This window comes from Myotis lucifugus, unplaced genomic scaffold (assembly GCF_000147115.1).
Source record: "Myotis lucifugus unplaced genomic scaffold, Myoluc2.0 scaffold_5, whole genome shotgun sequence".
NCBI lineage: Eukaryota > Metazoa > Chordata > Mammalia > Chiroptera > Vespertilionidae > Myotis > Myotis lucifugus.
This window is the reverse complement of record NW_005871053.1, coordinates 566,514-586,194: the sequence shown is the minus strand read 5'-3', so window position 1 is coordinate 586,194 and position 19,681 is coordinate 566,514. Positions and strand designations below refer to the sequence as shown.

Here is a 19,681-nt window from a genome sequence, read left to right as displayed (position 1 = left end):
TGGGCTCCGGCCAGACCCCCCAGGCCTTGCGGCTCCACCGATCCTGGGGCCGTCAGGCTTCGCTGCTCCGCCGATCGTGAGGCTTCGCTGCTCGGCAGGCTTTGGGTACATTTGGCTTTGCTCCACCACTTGGAGCCTAGTATGCAAATTAAGTTAATGCTGATACAGGTGACTAACAGAGTCTGCTTGATAAACCAGCAAAGATCCAAGGGCCCTCCCACTTGCCGAAATTCTTAGAAATAACACAAGCAGAAGCCACCCTCAACATCCCACAGGCAACGGAAAATAACTTCATCCATCCATCGCTTCTCCCTGGAATAAGGAAGAAACAGTGTGTGGCTGGGTTGTCTTGATTTTGGAGATTGCATGTTTCACATCTGGGAATGTTGCCAGCACCTACCCCTCCCCAAGAGAAGGCCAAATGCAAGTGGTGGCCTGAACAGTAGGTTGTCCAAATATCTCTATGGATGCCCTTGGCCCTGATGATCCCCAACAGATGTGATCTGGAGGAAACAGCAACTCACACTCCTGCAGACTTGCTCAGAGCTAAAGCCCATGAGTGCCACCCAGTGGCAACCACTGGGATTTTGGACCAAAACATTTCCAGGTGCAGGGATACGGTGATCACTATATGAGAGACAATTACTAGCTTGCTATTAGGCATTGACTGAAAGTGTCCCTAGGACTGAGGACAGAAAGTAATCTTGAAACTCAAAATAACCATCATGTCTTGGGTGATGTTAGAGGCACTATGATAAGAAGAGCAGTGCCCAGGAGGCATGTGAGGGGGTTCTCTCCGGCTGACTTCAGAACCACTTGAGGGGCTGCCAGATTCTGCTGCCACATGGGTAGTGTCCTATGATCAGCTCTCGATTGACCAACGAGATGAGGGTTCGAGGTGGAAGGACAGCATGTTTGGAAGTTCAGCTACCCTATGACCAACTGATGGAGAACCCTGATTGAGGAAGGTAGAAACCAGCTAGCTCAGTGGGGCTGAATTGCATGCTGGTTTCCTTGCCGTGATGGAAGAATTAAACAACAGCAGACGTCCTGTGTGGGAGTGTTCACTCACTCTCGGGCAGTGGCCGATAACCCGGCTCTGTGACCAGGGAGGTGAGCAATGGGAAACTGGACTCTTAAAGGGATGCCGGGATGGGGCATGGCCCTACGGAAATCTCTCTGAAATGTCACTCTTCATAACCAAATGCCTACCCATCCATCCATCCTCATCTCTTTTGGACTCCTTATTCTGTCCATTTGTCTGTCTGTCTATTCCTGCAGCAATGCTATGCTGTCGCAATTACTATAGCTTTTCATATATCTTGATATCTGGTAGCAAGTCCTCTGTCGTTGTTCTTTTTCTTCACCATCGGGCTTGGTTATTTTAGCACTTCCTAAGTAAAGGTGGGGGTATGCATTTTAGACTCAGCTTGTCCATTTAAACAAAAGGAAAATTAGTTGGATTTTTACTGAGATGGTGCTGAATCTATAGACCTTCTTTGTTGTCTTTTCAATTCTGAGGACAAGGCATATATCCCTCTATTCACTTAGGACGTGTAAGTCCATCACCACCAAGATACTGAACAGTTCCAATACCACGACGACTCTCTGGCATTGGGAACTGGGAATCTGTACCCGGGCCCTGACTGCCCAAGTGTGGAAGCGCTGCGCATCCAGCAGAAGCCGTACTTGGAGTGTGGCTCTTTCCCCAGCTGGTGATAGACGGCCCAGTGTTTGTGATGCGGGCAGAGGCAGCTTTGTCAGCCATGCGATCGGGAGGGTCAACAACGAACACTGGACTGTGCTCTGTGTTCTGAGCACCTTTAAGGTGATTTAGGCGAAGCTATAATGTTCAGGGGGTTGGGTGTACTACGTGCATTTTTGACATTTACCGGGCTGTAACCCTATTTGAGACAAGCGGGAATTCTCACATCAGAGAAACATCCACCCATAGCACCTCCGTTTGCACGTGCGGTGACTGGGCGGGAAGGCCCGTCCACCGCCCCTGGTTCCGGCGGCTCAGACGCCCTGGCTCCCTCCCCGGCCAGCCCCCGGCCGCCTGCCCAGCCTCGGTGGTCTCCGAGCTGCACACACTTTCAAAGAGGAGATGCGGATGCCGGCTCGGAGGGGCCTGCGAGGGCGGGACAAGGCCGAGACTAAGGGTATCCGGTCGCGCGGGGCAGAGGGCGGCCCCACGCCCCGGGCACCCTCTCTGCGCCTGCGCCCTGCGTGATGTTCCCAACAGGCAGCGCGAGGGCACCTTGTCGTGACGTCACGGAGGCGCGCCGGCCCCGAAAGAAGACCCCGCGCGACCGCGTCCCCTCAGGTCCTTGAGCTGGTGCTGACGGCGGAGCTATGGCCTTGACCCTGTTGAGACTGGCTCCCGTGTCCGCGTCCGCGCGGGGCCTCGCGGCGGTGGCCCAGCGCTCGGTGAGGCGGCGGCGGGCCGGGGCTCCGGCCGGTCCTCCCGGTGCCACCCCTTCCCCTGTCCCCGGGCCTCTGGGCGGCGGCTCTCAGTGTCTCTGTCTGGGGGGACGCCCCTGCCCCTTGCTCCACTGCCCCCCACCCCCTGCCCACCGTCCAGAGTCGCGGACAGACCTCAGGGGCCGCGAACTTCCCCGGCCTCTTTATCCCAGGGGCCCGAGGCGAACCGGCCGCCCGCTGCCCTGGTGTGGGAGGCCGGTCTGCAGGCCCCGTACCCCGGGCAGGTGTGCGGTGCGCGGACGCAGGAGCCGGTGCGGTGGGCGCGAAGGAGCCGGCGCGCGCTCCCTGCTGCACTGTGTCGCGTAGCGGCTCTGACAGCAGCCCGGGCGGGGCCTGACGTAGAGCAGAAGGCGTTTGGGTTGGATTTGGGAGGACGAGGGGACCCCTGTGGTCGCCAACAGGGACGGGTGGCATTGCACGCGGAGGGTCCGGAGAAGCACAACTGTGGCTGGAAACTTGGGAATACATCGCTGGGTGGCTGTGGCTTGCTAGTCACTTTGCCCTTCGATTGTATTTCTCTGTGTGTGTGTGTCCGTGTGTGTGTGTGCCCGCGCGCGTTGGAGGCATTGTTACGGTTTTAGTGCAAAAAATAGATTGGGGATATTGGAGACAGGAGATGAGGCAGGTGTTTGCATTGTGGGTGAGAGAGGTGAGGACATCTGTGGATCCGTGGGATAGGAAGGTGACGCGCTCCAGAGAGGTTTAAGACGCAGGATCAGTAGGATTTTGTGAGTGATTGTGGAGTTGGAGGGAGGAGGAGCATGTGAAAGATGACTCCATGCCTGCGCTGTTTCCCTTGGTTGGTAGTGGAAAGAGAGCTTGTGAGGGAGCAGAGTTGGGTGCAGGGTGTGGATGCCACCTCTCAGTTTTAGGTCTGTTAGCTTTCAGGAATTATCAGGACACCTAGTGGAGCTGTTTGAAGACAGTGAGGCAACCAGGACAGAAGACTAGACTGGAGAAATGTTCTTTATTTCCTTCCTACCTTTCTCCCCCCACTCTCCCCACACTCTGCCTTACTTTCATCTATCCAATTTTTATTAAACATGGTACACATAATCTGTTCAGATAATCCCCTGTCCTTAAGAACTTACCTTGGGGGTGGGACGGGGAGACCTGTAATTAAACAAATAGGTAGTAAAGTTGTAGATATTGGCATTTTTATAACCAACGGCCTTCTTGGCTTTTTACCTAATAGCTGCTCGTGCCTGCAGCAGCCAGCATGCCCACATGTGTTGTTATGTTTTTCAGGGAGGAATCCATACGAGTGTACAGGGCCAGAGACAGTTTGGCCCTTTGGCATTCATATTTGGCGACAAAACATCAAAAAAACTGACAAAATTCAGCAAAGTGATAACCGTCGATGGCAATATATGTTCTGGAAAAAGCAAACTTGCAAAAGCAATAGCAGAGAAACTAGGTATGAATCTGTGTCATGCAGAATGACAATATTTTCTCCGATGTGTGGTTGCTTCTCTGAGGTTGATTTTACTTTAATATTGGCCAGGTAGAATTGGGCTAAGGTAGGTATTTTGCATTTAAAAATATTTATTAAAAAGCTGTTTTTAACTTTCATATTTGGAAAATTAAAAACTCATTGCCATTCTCAGTTTGATGGAAATGGAGCACTTTGACACGAGCTGTCTTACTTGAGCTTTATAACAGCCTCTGCGGGGCATACAAAGGCAGTCATCACAGATGGGTAAACTCAGTATGAAGCTGACGGCACACAGCTCTTTAGAGCAAAGCCAGGTGCCAGCCCCCTTTCCTACTCCCGGTGCGGGTGTTTGCCCTCCATACCTTCCTGTGATCCTTAACGAGCTCCTGCTTGCTTGCACACGGGACTCCCATAGTTGTGGGTTGAGTTCATATGGGGTGGGAGTACAGGGAGACTTGTTGCAGTGAAACCTCTGTGCCGACATGCTTCTCTCACGCCTGTTTCAGGCATGTCTTCAGTGTCTTTAGTGCTCCCTTGAGCACACCTGTGTCTTTGGTGTGCAGGTTACTATCCCCAGGTCCTCACCAGTAAGCCTCAGTGCTGGTGTTCAGATGGGCGTGGTTCCTGTTAGTGCATGCTGCTTGCTGATAGGGCGTGAAGCATCCACCTCTCTTTTCACGTGGTCTGTCTCTCCTCAGGCTTGAAGCACTTTCCTGAAGCAGGAATACACTATGCAGACAGCACCACGGGGGATGGAAAACCCCTGGACGTACAGTATAGTGGCAACTGCAGTTTGGAGAAGTTTTACGATGATCCCAAGAGTAATGACGGCAACAGTTACCGTCTGCAGTCCTGGCTGTATGCCAATCGCCTCCTGCAGTACGCAGATGCCTTGGAACACTTGCTGAGCACAGGTGCAGTATCCATGGCCAGGTAGCTGGTGAGCGTATTCTGCACTTGAACCCTGTTCTGGAACTCAGCCACTTTAGATCGCCACTAGTGAGTTTTTCCTTAAGGGCATCTGATGAAGCAACTTCTCTCTTTCCATAAGATCATAAATTTCCCAAGACCCATGTGATCATCGTTTTAGAATAAATTCACTTCATATTATTTTTAACTTTTGTGTACTGGAGTGAGATTTATGGATTATATGGAATTTGTCTGGCACATGTGTCAAAACAAAGGAGGGGAAAAAAGAACCTCCAAATGACTGGGAGGAAGTGGAGTCACAGTCGTGGGAATGGGGCCATGTGCCAGACAGAGGTAGGGTTGCAACAAAATAGGGTTGTCGCTGAAGCTCAGAGATGGGCTGGAATTCACCATCACTCCAGAGGGTGGAAGTTAACCATCTGGATGATGGCAGTGGTGGAGGAGATGGCATACACAGCAAGGGTGTGCCCCTGGAAGTTACATGAAGCAGGCATGAAGTGGACAAGGGCTATGCACTGGGGCAGGCAAGGTCCAGATTATTGGGGGCAAGCACCAGGGATAAGGACACAGGAGATGGAGGGACTCGGGACAAATGGGGCAAGACCACAGTTGTTGGGAATGCAGAATGAGGTTGGAATTCAGGCCGGGCTGCTTCCTCCTCCTGGTAACTTGCACATGGGTGAGACTTGGTCCCCAGAACACCCTGAGACTCAGAAAACGGATACAGCACTGGTACGCGGCCACAGTCACAAGCCCAAGCAGTCCTGCGTTCTCGCACAGAAACAGATGCTATGTGCGAGATGGTGGTTTGTACCAGCCACTGTACTAGTATATGGTTGCCACACCAATCGACTATCAGTTATCTGGTGAGCTTATTTACGAAGAGCCCAGCTGCCACCTAGAGCAGTGGTTGTCAACCTTCTGGCCCTTTAAATGCAGTTCCTCATGTTGTGACCCAACCATAACATTATTTTCGTTGCTACTTCATAACGGTAATGTTGCTACTGTTATGAATCGTCATGTAAATATCTGATATGCAGGATGGTCTTAGGCGACCCCTGTGAAAGGGTCGTTTGACCGCCAAAGGGGTCGCGACCCACAGGTTGAGAACCGCTGACCTAGAGGTTCTGCTTCATGGTGTCTGAGCGTGAGCACAGGTAACTGATGATGCTGGTTCAGAAGCCTGCATTTGAGAGACCCTGTCTATGTTCTGGCAGGTCCCACATACACAGATTGCACAACGAGATGCAGGATAATGCTCTTTAAATGGTATCAGAGGGCCTAGTTATCTTACTTTTCTAACATGTTATTAGTGATACTTTTTCTTCTATGAACATAAGCCCTGATTTTGGTCAACTCTGCTCCTGATAAAAAAACGTGGCCTTGATGCTCTGTGCCAGGACCAGCTCACAGGAGCCACGTGGAGCCTGCAGGCATTAGTGACTCTCCATTCACTCCAGGTTCTTCCTGAAGCATACTTCAGCCCTGCCTCAGGACTCCCCATTTCTTAAAAAGAAACCTTTTAAATGAAAACTTGTTTCCTTTTGTGCTATACTAATTTATTCATTAAATATTTAGTGAGTGCCAGCTGTGTTCTAGGAACTAGGGGCTACCACAGGAAGTCAGTCCCCACCCCTGGGGCTTACATTTTAGTAGGTGAGACACGGAGTAAAAGGCAAAAATTGATGCCATGTCAGGTAGTGAGTGGTAGGTGCAGAGAGGAAGGGGTTTGGAGCAGGGCTGGAGGCTACTCTTCCAGATGGGAAGGTCAGGGGAGGCCTCTGCCCAGCACTGCAGGACTGAGTGCAGGGAAATGGGCCGGGAGCCCCTGGGGACCAGCACTCTGAGCATGGAGAGCCTCTGTGTGCTGAAGTGACATTCAGGAGGCCATCATGTGGGAGTGCAGTGAACGAGGCTGGGAGTTGAGGGGCAGGAGGCCAGAGAAGTAGCCTGGGCGAGATGGTCAGTTGTTGGTTTTTCCCCTGAAGGAGAGGAAGCCATTGAGAGTTTGAGTGGAGGGGTGACAGGATCTGGCTGCAGTTTGGAAATGCCTCTGTGGGTGAGTGAGAGCAGCCTGAGGCTGGGGGGCAGGTGGGCGGGAACTGAGCTGGAGACTGGCCCGGTCAGAGGTGAGGAGGCTTGCACTGGGAGGGTCGCTGCAGGAGTGGTGCTAAGTAGTTCGATAGGAATGCCTTGGGGAGAAAGCTTGCGGTTAGCTGTGAGTGGGGTGTTGGCCGGAGGGGACCTGAGGAGGATCCTGGTCTCACCAAGGTTGGGGCTGGTGCAGGATTGTGATGGGCATGGTGGGCGGGGAAACACTTTCTAGTAATCAGATGCTTTTGTTGTAGCTGACACAATGAAGCAGTATGGTCTCTTGCCCAAACCAAAAAAATATTGTTTGAAAATCAGTTCCCACTTAGAAGTGTATCTATGTTCTTTTGAAAATATTTGGACTTGTAAATAACCTTTTCCCCCCTTTCTAAAATGAAATTACACGTTTCCAGTGCTGTAGTCATCATGTCTGATTTTTGGTGTCTGTTTCCCTCCTTGAAACAGGGCAGGGTGTCGTGTTGGAGCGCTCCATCTACAGCGACTTTGTGTTCCTGGATGCGATGTACAAGCAGGGCTTCATCCGGAGGCAGTGTGAGTCCCTTCTCGAGCCAGCTCCTGGGTCGTCAGGGCTGTGATACACCACCTTTAGCTGGTGTGCCTTCTGGGAACGTCTGCCATTATTTAGTAACTCCACAGGAAACAAGTGGCTCCTCCACCCTCTCTCCCCTAGGGCTACATCTGCTGTGAAAGCAGAGTGGTGTCCTGGGCCGTGAGCACACAGCTGAACCCCCAGCTCCCACACGGCCTTCCCCAAGAAACCCCCCGGCTCTCTGCTCTGTCTAGCTGCTACCTAAGCTATTTTTCTTTGGTCAATAGAGTTAATTTCCCTGAACTGTGCACTTTCTAGTGTATTATGTAATTAGGTGTCTTTCATCTCTCATGCCTATACCTGGTGACAGCTGGTATTATCACCACCCTTTCTCTCCAACAGGGTGCTGCACTGAGGCTTTTAGGGGCATTGTTCAGAGTCTGACAAGTGGCATGTGGACAGGAATAAAGACCTGGGTAAAGGTCATCTGACCACAAGAGGTGATAGAAGCCTGCCCTGCCGGGCCAGGTTATTGTACCCAGGAGTGTGCTGGGCGGGGTGGGGCAGGGAGGGGTGGGGCTGGGGAAAGGCCATGTCAGTCTGCCCATGGACCTTTATCTGTGTGCTCTGCCTGCTGGAGGGGAGGTGGGGGGTGGCTCATCTCTGGAGGGCAGAGTAAGCATTCTTGGTTAGTGAGTGGGGGGGCGGAGGCACGCCAGTGATGAGTGAGGCCAGGCTGTCTGCTCCTGTGTGCCTATCTGCCCTGCTGTTGAGGGTGTCCACTGCATGCCTGTACAAGGAGCAGCCAGAGCCCTGGCCTCTGACCACAGTACCAACCCCTGCTGGACATACTGAGTGGCAGTTAGAGTCGGTCAGCAGCCTTCTGGAGGGCAGGCTGTGTGCAGGCTCTGTCTCAGGTGCCAGGGAGATGAAGATGTATCAGAGGCGCCCCTGTCCTGCAGTGGGGAGGCAGTGTTAAAGCAGCATAGGTGGCTAATTGCAGTAAAATGCGTGTGGGTCCTTGGTATTGTCGGGGTGCTGTGGAAGCATACAGGACATCTAACCAGCTGGGACATGGTGTGTGGTGACCTTAGAGAGTGAACCCTGGCGAGCCATGCGCCGTGCAGCAGGATGAGTGAGGACGGTGCACGAGGAGGGGCTGCCCCTCAGCTTGGTCGCTAGGACTTTCCTGAAAGGACTGAGGAGCCCCTGTAGTGTTTTAGGCATGTGAGGGATGTGGTGAGATTTGAGTTCATGTATCTGGAGGGATGTCTGGTGAGAGGAAATTGGAGGAGGACGAGTGTATCATAGGGTGAGGGCCACACGGGGCAGTGGGGCAGCCTGCTGAGGTGGGTGGATCTGAGACAGAGCAGGTGCACATGGCAAGCTTGGGGTCAGCTCTGCGGGAGGAACATGGGGAGAGTAAAAGTGGACTTGCCTGGGCTGACGGGGCCACCAAGGGAGGAGGACCCTCAAGGGCAGCAGCTGGGCATGCCGAGTCAGATTCTTGTGAGAGCTGTGGTGATGTCCTTAAGGCAGCTGCGTGTCTGAGCTAAAGTCCTGAGCAGTGGTCTGGGCTGGAGATGAGTGTGAGGAGTCAGCACTGCAGAGCCCACAGAGTGAGAGGTGAGGCCTGAGACTGGACTCCTTGGGGGCTTCCAGGTTCCAGGAAGGAAGGCCAGTGCAGAATTGCACCTGAATGGTCAGGAATACACATAGGGCCAGTAGGGTAGTGGTGGACAGTCGTAGGGTAGTGGGGACAGTCATCAGTGCCACAGCAAGAGTCATTGCAGTGCTGGGTTGGGGGAAAGAGATCACTTGCGTGTGGGTGGCGTACAAGGAGGTGAGATTGCCTAAGAAATGGGAGCATGAACAGGAATATAGAGGAAGCAGCTGAAGGGAGCTCTAACCTGATGTGGGAGGGATGGGCCTGGTTCCAGGGTGAATGGATGGGAAGCAAACTCAAGGCCGCGTGTTCTCTGCATGGGCAGATATTAGGTGGTTGTGGTCAGGGGAGCAGCATCCACAGTGAGCCTTGGCCATTCACTCTGATTCCACCTCACTGGTCTCTCGTGTTTCCCAGCTGCCTTGGACCAGCGGCCTGTCCTGAATTGCCTTGAAAACCAGAGCTGCCAAGAGTGGTCACCTGAGTGTTTGCTTTAGAGCAAGATAGTTTTCTTTCCATGCATCTTAGTGTGATCACAAAGTTTGTCACTTCTGGAAGTTTCTACCACGTGACAATGTGCAGACCATGCTTTCTTGACAGTGTTCCTGTGTGGGCAAGGGTGGTGTCTTTTACTCCTTAGAGAAGATCTGTTATGATGAAGAAATAAATACACATATAAGAGGTGTATATGACCCATTCCTGTTGCCTAGGAAGTAAGTAGTTTTAGTGCTAGCTTTACCCAATGGCCAGGTAAGTTTCTATTGAACTAGTACAAAAAACGTTTTACATAAATGTTAAAGGCACGCTTTAAAATTAAATACCCCTTGCATTTTGAAGTTATTTATTACATGTTCTTACAAGCTAATATCTTTTTAAAATATGATACTTTGTAAAACACTGTGTAATATGAAGCAAGCATTCTCGTGATCTGTCCACAATGTGTTAAGTGTGTCCAAGATGCATTTAAAAATCCTAAGGCTGTTAAAGTCAGGGTTTGCATCCCAGCATGATCTCTCTGGGCCTGGTACTCTAGGAACGTGGAACTGCAGGGTTGCTGTGCTAGCCCCCTGGCACCTGCAGAGCCATCCCAGGGCTGGTGTGCAGCTGCACTGACAGCTGACTGGCTCTGAGAGGTGCATATGCCTTTGTCCTTGTATTTGAAGAAGAGTATGTTTTAGAAACACCTACGTTGGACTGTTAGATGACAGATGGCGCCTCTCTTGTATGTGCCAGGTGTGGACCACTACAACGAGGTGAAGAAAGTGACCATCTGCGAGTACCTGCCTCCTCACGTGGTGATCTACATCGACATGCCCGTTCCAGAGGTCCAAGCTCAGATTCAGAAGAAGGGAGATGTAAGTCAGCTTTTCATTGAGGCCTATCTCTCTTCTGCACCCTCCTTGTCTCTCACAGGACATCTGCAGGAGGCAGAAATGACTGCTGGGGCTCACAGGGTGGGGCACACATGGCCCCGAGAGAGCAGGCACTTTCACAAGGACTGAAGGGCTCCTGGCCAGTCGCTGCTCTCCACCAGCGCCCTCCAGTCCCTAGTGCCAGCCCACTGTTGTCCCCTTTGCCTGCGTCTTCTAAACCAGCCGTCGCCAACCGGTGGTCCGCGGACCACTGGTGGTCCGTGAGGTCCGAAAGGTTGGCGACCACTGTTCTAAACCATTCTGTAAGACAGGTGTGCTAATAGGACTTCCCTTGGCCATGTACCTTTTGCTCTCTAATGGGGATTTCATGCCTCTTTTTTCCTATGAATCAAAACTGATTTCTGAATCCCACTACTATCTGTTTAACTCTTTTCCTGCTTACTGAAGAGTAGAAAGGTCATCTCACACATATCCGTTCACTCTCTGTGGCCTTGGTTGGGACTGGGTTAGTGGCGCTGGCTCTGCAGCATGAAGGGGACAAGGGTAACTGATAAGGACCACTCGCCCTGGGACTGCTTCCTGTTTGGAAATGCCACTCCCAGAGGGAACATTTTCCTGGGGAAGAAGGACATTTAGGAAAAAAAAAAAAGTATTTTTATTGATTTCAGGGAGGAAGGGAGAGGGAGAGAGAGATAGAAACATCAATGATGAGAGAGAATCATTGATTGGCTGCCTCCTGCACACCTCCTACTGGGGATCGAGCCCACAACCCGGGCATGTGCCCTTGACTGGAACCAAACTCGGGACCCTTCAGTCTGCAGGCCAACGCTCTATCCACTGAGCCAAACCAGCCAGGGCAGGACCTTTTTGACACTGAGATGAAGATGAGAGTAATCCTAAGTCGTCCCAAGGCCGCTTCCTATCACCCAGAGTCCCTGCAGCACCCAGCACGAGTTCTAAGAAAACACTGTCCACTGATTGTGTCCACAGTTCATACATGCACAGGTAAAGGCAGAGAAGGCTGAGCCTTCACACCTGTACTTCTGTTTGTTTAGCCACATGAGATGAAGATCACCTCTGCCTATCTTCAGGACATCGAGAACGCCTATAAGAAGACCTTCCTTCCTGAAATGAGGTGAGCCAAGGGCATGACTATCTATGAGAGCACAGTCTTTCACACACAGGTCCTGACGCCCCGCCGCCCGGGGAGCTCTCTGTGTGTGCAGGGATGTTGTCTGAGTGTTTAATCTGACAGCATACTTTTCTGTGTGATTTGGCAGGGTTTTTGGTTGGTTGGTTTGTTTTTTGGTTTGCTTATTTTGTCAAAACATTTCTTGTCTTACAGTTTTAAAATTTTTTTATGCTTTAAGTAAACTGAAGCTCTATTTCATCATGGGTTTCAGCATGAGAAAACTCACATATTTTTACTTTAGGTGGCAACTACACATTCACACTGACCTAGAAGGGTTGCTTGGTGGTGCTCAGGGAACCAGTACAGACAGGTGTGAAGATAAGCTGTGTCTGTGGATACTTTAAATGGAATCTCAATCAGTGTTTGGGTTAAGTGGCTCCTGTAAATCCATATACCACGAGCTGCTGGGTGGAATCAACTTCATCCATGTGCAGACTGTCTGTTCAAACCACAGGGTCAGGAGTGAGAAATGCATGCAGGAGGCAAGTGTGGACAGGAGGGAGCATGAGCGACATTGTAAAATCTGGTATAGTGTGGTGTTCATCTGGAAAAGTTAGATCTCACACACACACACACACACACACACACACACACACACACACACACGTATGCCTACAGCTAGTTCTTACACCACAGAAGTAAAACTGTGAATGAAACAGCAGCCTGTTGATCATGGTCTGCAGAGGTGGTGATGTTTGGCACCATAGTAGTGGGTCTCATGTGGATTTCAGCTTGTGAATTCTTAAGGTATTTATTCTATAGGTTACATCCCATGAATAGGACGATGCGCTGGTGTAGAGACACCTAAATGAGAAAATGTCCCTGTGTCTGCTGTGTGGACAATCTGTGGGAAGCATAGTTCATCTTCGGCATTCTGCTGTCCCCTTCAGGAGTGGGCTCTAATGGGTGGCCTTGCTGGCCTCTGGCCAGGTGTGGCCTAGGGTTTCCGTCTAGTTGGTCTGGAGATGGAAGCAGCCTCCTTCACTGGTAAGGTATAGTCTTACCAGCCTGCAGCTTTCAGTCATCTCCTGCTGGGTGAGCAGGTCTCTAACGGCCGTGTCGAGAGGAAGTGGCAGAGTAAATGGTACTCTGTTGGCCCCTTTTCTCTGGGATCCAACCATGGTTTTTCAGTGCCAAGGACAAAAGGAAGGGAGTTGCTATCCTGTTGCATAGTTTGATTGAAAGAGCTTATTTTGATGGTTCATTTGCCTCTGAAATTCTAGATTCTAGCAGCTCAGGTAATCTATGTGTGTGTCCACCATGACCACTGGGCTGCTGTCAGTACACATGTCTCACTGAGGCCCTGGCCTCCTTTGTACTTTTTTTTTTAAATGAGTGCAGCCTCTGGAGACAGTCTGCAGAGCAGTGCAGGTGACTTGTGTGCCCTGCCTTCTGTAGACACAGGTGGCTCTGGTTTCTCACGCTTGTGGGGTGGAAGCAGCAGGGAAGGCAGGAGCAGACCTGCTGTTGTCACTGTCCAGTCACGGGCACATTCCTACTTGTAACTTGTCCTCCTGACCTAGTCAGGCCGTGGTAGCCAGTGCAGGCCCAGCCCAGTGCCCAGTTCAAGAATGTGACCTGTGCCTGTTTGTAGTGGCAACTTCAAGGTTAAGTGCTCGTTTGTACAGTAATGTAAGCTTGGAAAATTTACACTGACTTTCCTCTTTATCTACAGTGAAAAATGTGAAGTTTTACAGTATAGTGTAAAGGAAGCTCAAGATGCAGAAAAGGTAAGAAAATGACTGAAAAGTTTGTGATTATTAAATCCAATTCATGTATAAGCTTCTTGCAAATCAGATTATCAGTTCAGTTCCCAATGGTCTGGGAAACAGCTGTGTTTTACAATCAAAGGGAAGTTCCACACCCATCACACTCTCTGCACATTATTTTCTTATAAATAATTCTGCTTCTGAGATCTTAAAATGATGTAGTGGTGGATACAAAGAACTGCGAGTTACCTGTTTCAGAATTTATGATATAGAAGGTAACACTGAAACTTGACTTAGTTAACAAGAAAGATTTAGTATGTCAAGATACCAGCTTCCCCCAAATTAGTAGGTGCATTTTGTAAAAATTCAAGTGAATCTCGGTATAATTAATGAGTAATAGCCAAAAAATTTTGAAAAAAAGTAATATAAGAACATTTGCCCTCCCAAATACAAAAGCATATTACAAAATTATGGCAATGAAAGCACTGTGGTAGTAATACTAGAATAAATGAATAAATGAATGGAACAGTACAGAGTCCAGAAACAGGTGCACATGCGTGCTCACGTGTGTGTGTGTGTGTGTGTGTGTGTGTACCTGCACATGTGTGAGACTTGATTTGGTAAAGACAGTATTTTAAAGGCTAATAAGAAAGTAGAGGAAAACAGCTTATTTCTTGAAAGGTATTGAGGCAGTTGACCATTCATTTGCTAAAAAAGAAAAGTACTATCTCACATCTTATATATTAAGCACAGCCCAGCCAGTGTGGCTCAGGAACCAAGAAGTCACCAGTTCAATTTCTGGTCAGGGCACATGCCCGGGTTGTGGGCTTGATCCCCGGTAGGGGTGTGCAGGAGGCAGCCGATTGATGATGTTTCTCATCATTAATGTTTCTGTCTCTCTAACCCTCTCCCTTCCTCTCTCTCTAAAAAAATCAATAAGAACATTTTAAAAAAAGCATAAATTACTTTAAAAAATAAGAATTTTAGAAGAAAAAACATTTTGTGATCTGGGTTTGAGCTGCAGGTGGTGACATAGCAGAAGGATCACAGAGCTGCCTGCTTCCCTATGAAACACCCCGAGCTGCCTCCTGGCTTGGAGGAGAGAGAGCAGGGCTCTCCTATGGGAGGCCTGCGTTCAGCTGGCTCTGGGCCGGCTTCAGAGTTCCTTTTAGGTTTGATTTATTTTGCTCTTCCACTGATTCAGCCACATTTCATTCCTTCCCAGCCTTCTGTGTTTGTAGTGCTGACTTGTTTTAGGTTATTGTGAAATCTTTGAGAGAATAGATGGCATGTGTTTGAGAAGAGTGATGCATTTTAGCTCTAAGACTGTCATTATTTGAGTTCTTATTGAATACATCCAAATTCTTGAAACTTAGATGACTTCTCCCAGTTGGGTGTGTTTCGGGAGAGAGTGCATCCTAAAGGTGCTCCTCTGGGAGGCCAGGCTGTCCTGGCCGCAGGCTTTGGGCTGAGAACATGGGTCATGGAACTTCCCAAAGAAACGCATTTACTTTCTTCTTATTCTGTTGTTCCTGGAATGAAGTTGCTTGGAGGAAATGAGTAGTCTGTCACAAACTCAGGTCTCCTCCCTAGTCTGACTCTTTCTTACCTGCCCCTTTTCTCCCAGACTGTCAGGTAATGTCTCCTGTGTCAGCTGGGCAAGACGCCCACATTGAGGGGTCATCACTCAGTCCCCCTCTTCACTGAAGACCATCTGTTTGGACTTCCTTCCTTTTTCACTTTTATAGTGTGATTCTTCCTGCCAGATATTTGTAGTTTATGGTGTATTAAAATGTCGTGTCATTTAAAATGAGACTTGCCATTAAAATTGGAATTCCCACTGTCCAGGTGGTGGAGGACATCGAATACCTCAAGTTTGACAAGGGGCCGTGGCTCGACCAGAGTGACAGTTCCTTCTACCATCTGCGGATGCTGTGAGTATGGGGACATTGAGAACGGCCGGAACAGGGGGGCTGGTGTTTGAGTTGGATATGTTGCCTGCTGCAGACACGGATTTGTGAAGGAACTATGTTTCAAGTTAGGTGTTAACAGGCCAACCTCTACTGAGGCAGATTTCCTCTTTCTTTCCAAATGGTGGTCTTATATTGAATTGATTGTGTTATTAATTCAGCAGCCACTTTACCTTCACCACGTGCCAGGCACTGATTCAGATGTAAAGGATTTAGTATCAAGTAAAACACCTCATCCATCAAATGTATGTTTTGTTGGGGAGATAGAGTACCCACATCAATAGAACTGTGTCGGTGCTAAAGGCTGAAGGAAGGCAACCCTGGGTAACGGGACAGCAAGTGACTGAAAACGCTGTTGGGGAAGGTGCGAGAAAGGCCTGTTTTCTGAAGAGGCCCGAGTGACGCAGGGAGTGGGCCTGTGGTATTTGGGGGTGAGCATGGGACAGGGAGGCCAGGTCACGGACAGGGCCTGGGCAGGAGCTTGGTGGGAGAGTGTGCCCAGCAGCCCAGCCAGTGTGGCTGGAGCAGAGGAGAGTGAAGGACTGAGCGGTTTAACTTGGTAAGGAGGGTGAGGGACACTGAAAAGATGGCAGATCGAGGAATCAGAGGTCGAAGTCATATCCACTCATATTGGAAAGCTGGGAAACTAAAGCCCATATTACAATGAAATCGCCTATGATTCTGCCACCACAGAAGCCAGTGCTAACAGTTTAATGCTGGTTCTTGCAGTCTTTTTTTTTTAATGTGTGTGTTTATATATTTCTAAATAAAAATTATCTTGCATATATCTTTGTAGTCTATTTTTAGTATCATGAGCATGTCCCTAGTTTATTAAATATTTAGAATTTTGATTTTTAATGGCCCTTCATGTCTGCTGTTGAATCTATTGGTTGAGATAGAAATCAGGGGTGGCAAACCACAGCTTGGGGGCCAAATCCAGCACTCAGCTGCACAGAGTGGTCCTCACATTTTTAAAGGATTGTAAGGAGAAAGGTATACATGACAGCAACCATATATAGGCCTCAAAGCCTAAAATACTTACTGTCTGGCCCTTTACTGAGAAAGTTTGTCAGCCCTGAGATACACCACCTCTTAAATATTGATCTTTCCAGTCATTTCAATTTCCTCATATCCATAGTACAGTAATGAGCATATTGTACAAGTTACTCGCTTAAGGTATAAAAGTGTAGTTACTGGCCAGATTGTATGAATGCATTTTACAACTCCTGATATATTCTAAAATTATTCTCCAGAAAATGTGTACCAGTTTGCAAGCTTGTACCTGTCTTCTGAAAGTCCCTATGAAGACAGTATCTTATATATATATAAAAAGCCAGGACCTGAATGCTGTAACACTGGAACTACTAGTCGCTATGACTCCCACTGGTTGCTATGATGCCCACTGCGGCCAGCGAACTGGCAGATGAGGGTGGGGCCCGCCGGCCAACCTCCCATGGCCCCGACCCCCGGCCAGCCCCGTCCCCATGGGCCCCCACCAACCTGATCAGCCCGCAGCCCCTCCCCCTGGCTGACCCCACCCCCGATTGCCCCCCTTTACCCCAATAGGGGGCAGGGCCGGGGCCACTGGCCAACTGCCTGTGGCCCCTCCCCCTGGATGGCCCCACCCATGATGGGCCCTCCCACTCTGATCAGGGGCAGGGCCATCCATCCAACCACCCATGGCCCCTCCCCCCAGCCGGCCACACCCACAATCAGCCCCCACCACTCCAGTCGGCCAGCGGCCCCTCCCCCCAGCCAGCTCTGCCCCCCATCAACCCCACCCCATTGGCCCCCACCCCCACCCCAATCAGAGGCGGGGCCCACTGGCCAATTGCCCGAAGCCCCTCCCCCCAGCTGGCCTGGCCCTGATTGGGCTCCGATTGGGGCAGGCCTGCTGGCCAACCTCCTGCCATCTCCTCCTCCCAACAGGCCCAGCCCCAATCCACCCCAGTCAGGGCCGGGCTGGCTGGACCCCACCTGTGCGTGAATTCATGCACTGGGATTCTAGTAGTAAAAATAAAAAGCAAACAAAATCTTGTGATTCTGATACCAGAGAAAATTATTTGCTTTATTTTGCATTTTACAAACCCTGAACTTCAAATAATTTATATTTTTATTGGCTATTTATTAGTCCTTTATAAATTTTGTCATATTTATTGATCTTTATAAAGAATCAGCTTTTTGTTTTGTTGATATTCTTGATTATTTTTCTGTTTTCAATGTCATTGATACCTACTCTAGAGTTTTTATTCTTTTTCTTTAATCTGCTTCCTTTAGGCTTCAGTTGCCCTTCTCGCTTTAGTTTCCTAAGGTAGAAGCTTAGAAGATTCATTTCAAGTCTTTTTCTGATATATGCCTTTAGTGCTATAAATTTCTCTAGTTTAATTCCACTGTGATCTGAGAGCTTCCTTTGTATGATTTCTACTCTGTTGTATTGGGTGAGATGTTCTGTGTGATCAGGAGAGTTTTTTATCTTGATTGATGTTCCAGTTGAACATGAGAAGGTGGATTCTGCTGCTATTGAATGGAATGTTTTGTAAATGTGAGGTGGACTGATGGACGGGTGTTCAGGTCCCCTGTTTCCTCACTGCTCCTGTCTGCTGGGTCTGTCAGACACAGGGAGAAGCATTTAGGTCTTCAGCTAGCATATTGGGCTTGTCTTTTTCTCTTTTGAGTTTTGTTCATTTTTGCCTCATGCATTTTGATACCATGTTGTTAGGTGCATGGGTGTTTAGGGTTGTTATTTCTTCTTGGAGAATGAGCTCACTTATCATTACATAATGCCCCTCTTTATCCTGGGTAATTTTTCTAGTTCTGAAGTCTGCTTTGTCTGAAATTGATACAACTATTCCAGCCTCTGATTTGTGTAGGTAGGGTCTGTCCTCCTCCATCTCTTCACTTCCAACTGAGTCTTTGTATTTAAAGTGGGCTTCTTGTGGACGACATGCAGGGCAAGAATGGTGGCTTTCAGGCATTTTACTTCTCAGCTGAAACTGGAAATCCTCTTAGTTTTCTAAAGCTCTGTGGTCAGCTTTCTCTTTTGTCTAGATCAGTGGTCGGCAAACCGTGGCTCGCGAGCCACATGCGGCTCTTTGGCCCCTTGAATGTGGCTCTTCCACAAAATACCACGTGCGGGCGCGCACGTACAGTGCGATTGAAACTTCGTGGCCCGTGCGCAGAAGTCGGTTTTCTGCCTGGGCAAGTCTATTTTGAAGAAGTGGCGTTAGAAGAAGTGGGGGGTGTCGGTCGGTCGGGTGATGGGAGACATGGCGCAGGCGGGCCGCAGGATATGCAGTGCCGGGGAGGTACATTGTTTTGAGGTACATTCGCTGAGGTCGACCCCTTCCAACTCTCCCATCCACACTCGTCTATCTGAAACAAGTATACAAGATGAGTGTGGATGGGAGAGTTGGAAGGGGTCGACCTCAGCGAATGTACCTCAATCAGATTGAGGACGTTTTTAGCAAAGGCCAGCTTAGGAGTACCCTAATTAAGTTAATAACAATGTACCTACCTATATAGTTTAAGTTTAAAAAATTTGGCTCTCAAAAGAAATTTCAATTGTTGTACTGTTGATATTTGGCTCTGTTGACTAATGAGTTTGCCGACCACTGGTCTAGATGATTATATTGTTTTGTCTAGATGTTTTTGTAAATGTCCCTAAAAGATATTTGATACAGTATTATTCTTAATCTTGCTTTAAAAATCTACACCTTTTCTTTAACTGCTGCATAGTGTTCCAGCTCTAGGTCTGATGTCTTGAGGTCTCAGCCTTAATCATAATCACCCTTCATGTCAACATTGTATCTGAAAGGTGTTTCAGAAACTTTTGATTCCACAGCACTCTTGCCAGGTGGGGGCTCTCCTCATTTCACAGGTAGGGAAACAGGTCTCAGAGCTCCGACGGGCATGGTCCTGTGACAGTGGTCTGGAGGGTGTGGTGTCTGGCTCTTGACTCCTCCCTGTGGTCTTGTGCATGATCATCTTATCCTCCCTCGAGGCTCTCATCAGCTCAGGCTTGTTGAATGTCGCCTCCTAGTTCAGCTGTCACTTTCCTGAACCCTGCTTTCATCTCCTGGTCCCGTTCCTTTCCTGACCCTAAAGTTGTGTGTTTGTCTCCAGTGATTTCTTTCCCTGACATTCCTCTTTCATTACTTCTGCTGCTGTTGGGGTTTCATTTCATCCCCTCACTCGCCATCTGCAGTCCACTGGTCAGTTACTCCTTCATCCCACCCATCCCCTGTGCACACGCCCATCGGGTCAGAATGTCACAGGGACACT

The 19,681-nt window shown here is 49.3% G+C and overlaps 1 protein-coding gene across 2 annotated transcripts in view; it reads left to right on the top strand.

Annotated features, from left to right (window-relative positions):
- The first annotated feature begins 2,278 nt into the window (after nucleotides 1-2,278).
- The window catches only part of NDUFA10 (NADH:ubiquinone oxidoreductase subunit A10), a 29,340-nt gene continuing 11,937 nt past the window's right edge, over nucleotides 2,279-19,681 (top strand). Inside the window, exons 1-9 of one of the 2 annotated variants that reach the window (XM_023743862.1) lie at nucleotides 2,279-2,430; nucleotides 3,733-3,901; nucleotides 4,618-4,833; nucleotides 7,406-7,492; nucleotides 10,390-10,511; nucleotides 11,585-11,664; nucleotides 13,397-13,451; nucleotides 15,279-15,364; nucleotides 16,654-16,891. In XM_023743862.1, the coding sequence (XP_023599630.1) occupies nucleotides 2,356-2,430; nucleotides 3,733-3,901; nucleotides 4,618-4,833; nucleotides 7,406-7,492; nucleotides 10,390-10,511; nucleotides 11,585-11,664; nucleotides 13,397-13,451; nucleotides 15,279-15,364; nucleotides 16,654-16,693 (930 nt within the window). In that variant the 5' untranslated portion in view covers nucleotides 2,279-2,355 and the 3' untranslated portion in view covers nucleotides 16,694-16,891. Of the gene's footprint in view, nucleotides 2,431-3,732; nucleotides 3,902-4,617; nucleotides 4,834-7,405; nucleotides 7,493-10,389; nucleotides 10,512-11,584; nucleotides 11,665-13,396; nucleotides 13,452-15,278; nucleotides 15,365-16,653; nucleotides 16,892-19,681 lie in introns of those variants that run through there. The other variant, XM_006082989.3, reaches the window with a different exon arrangement.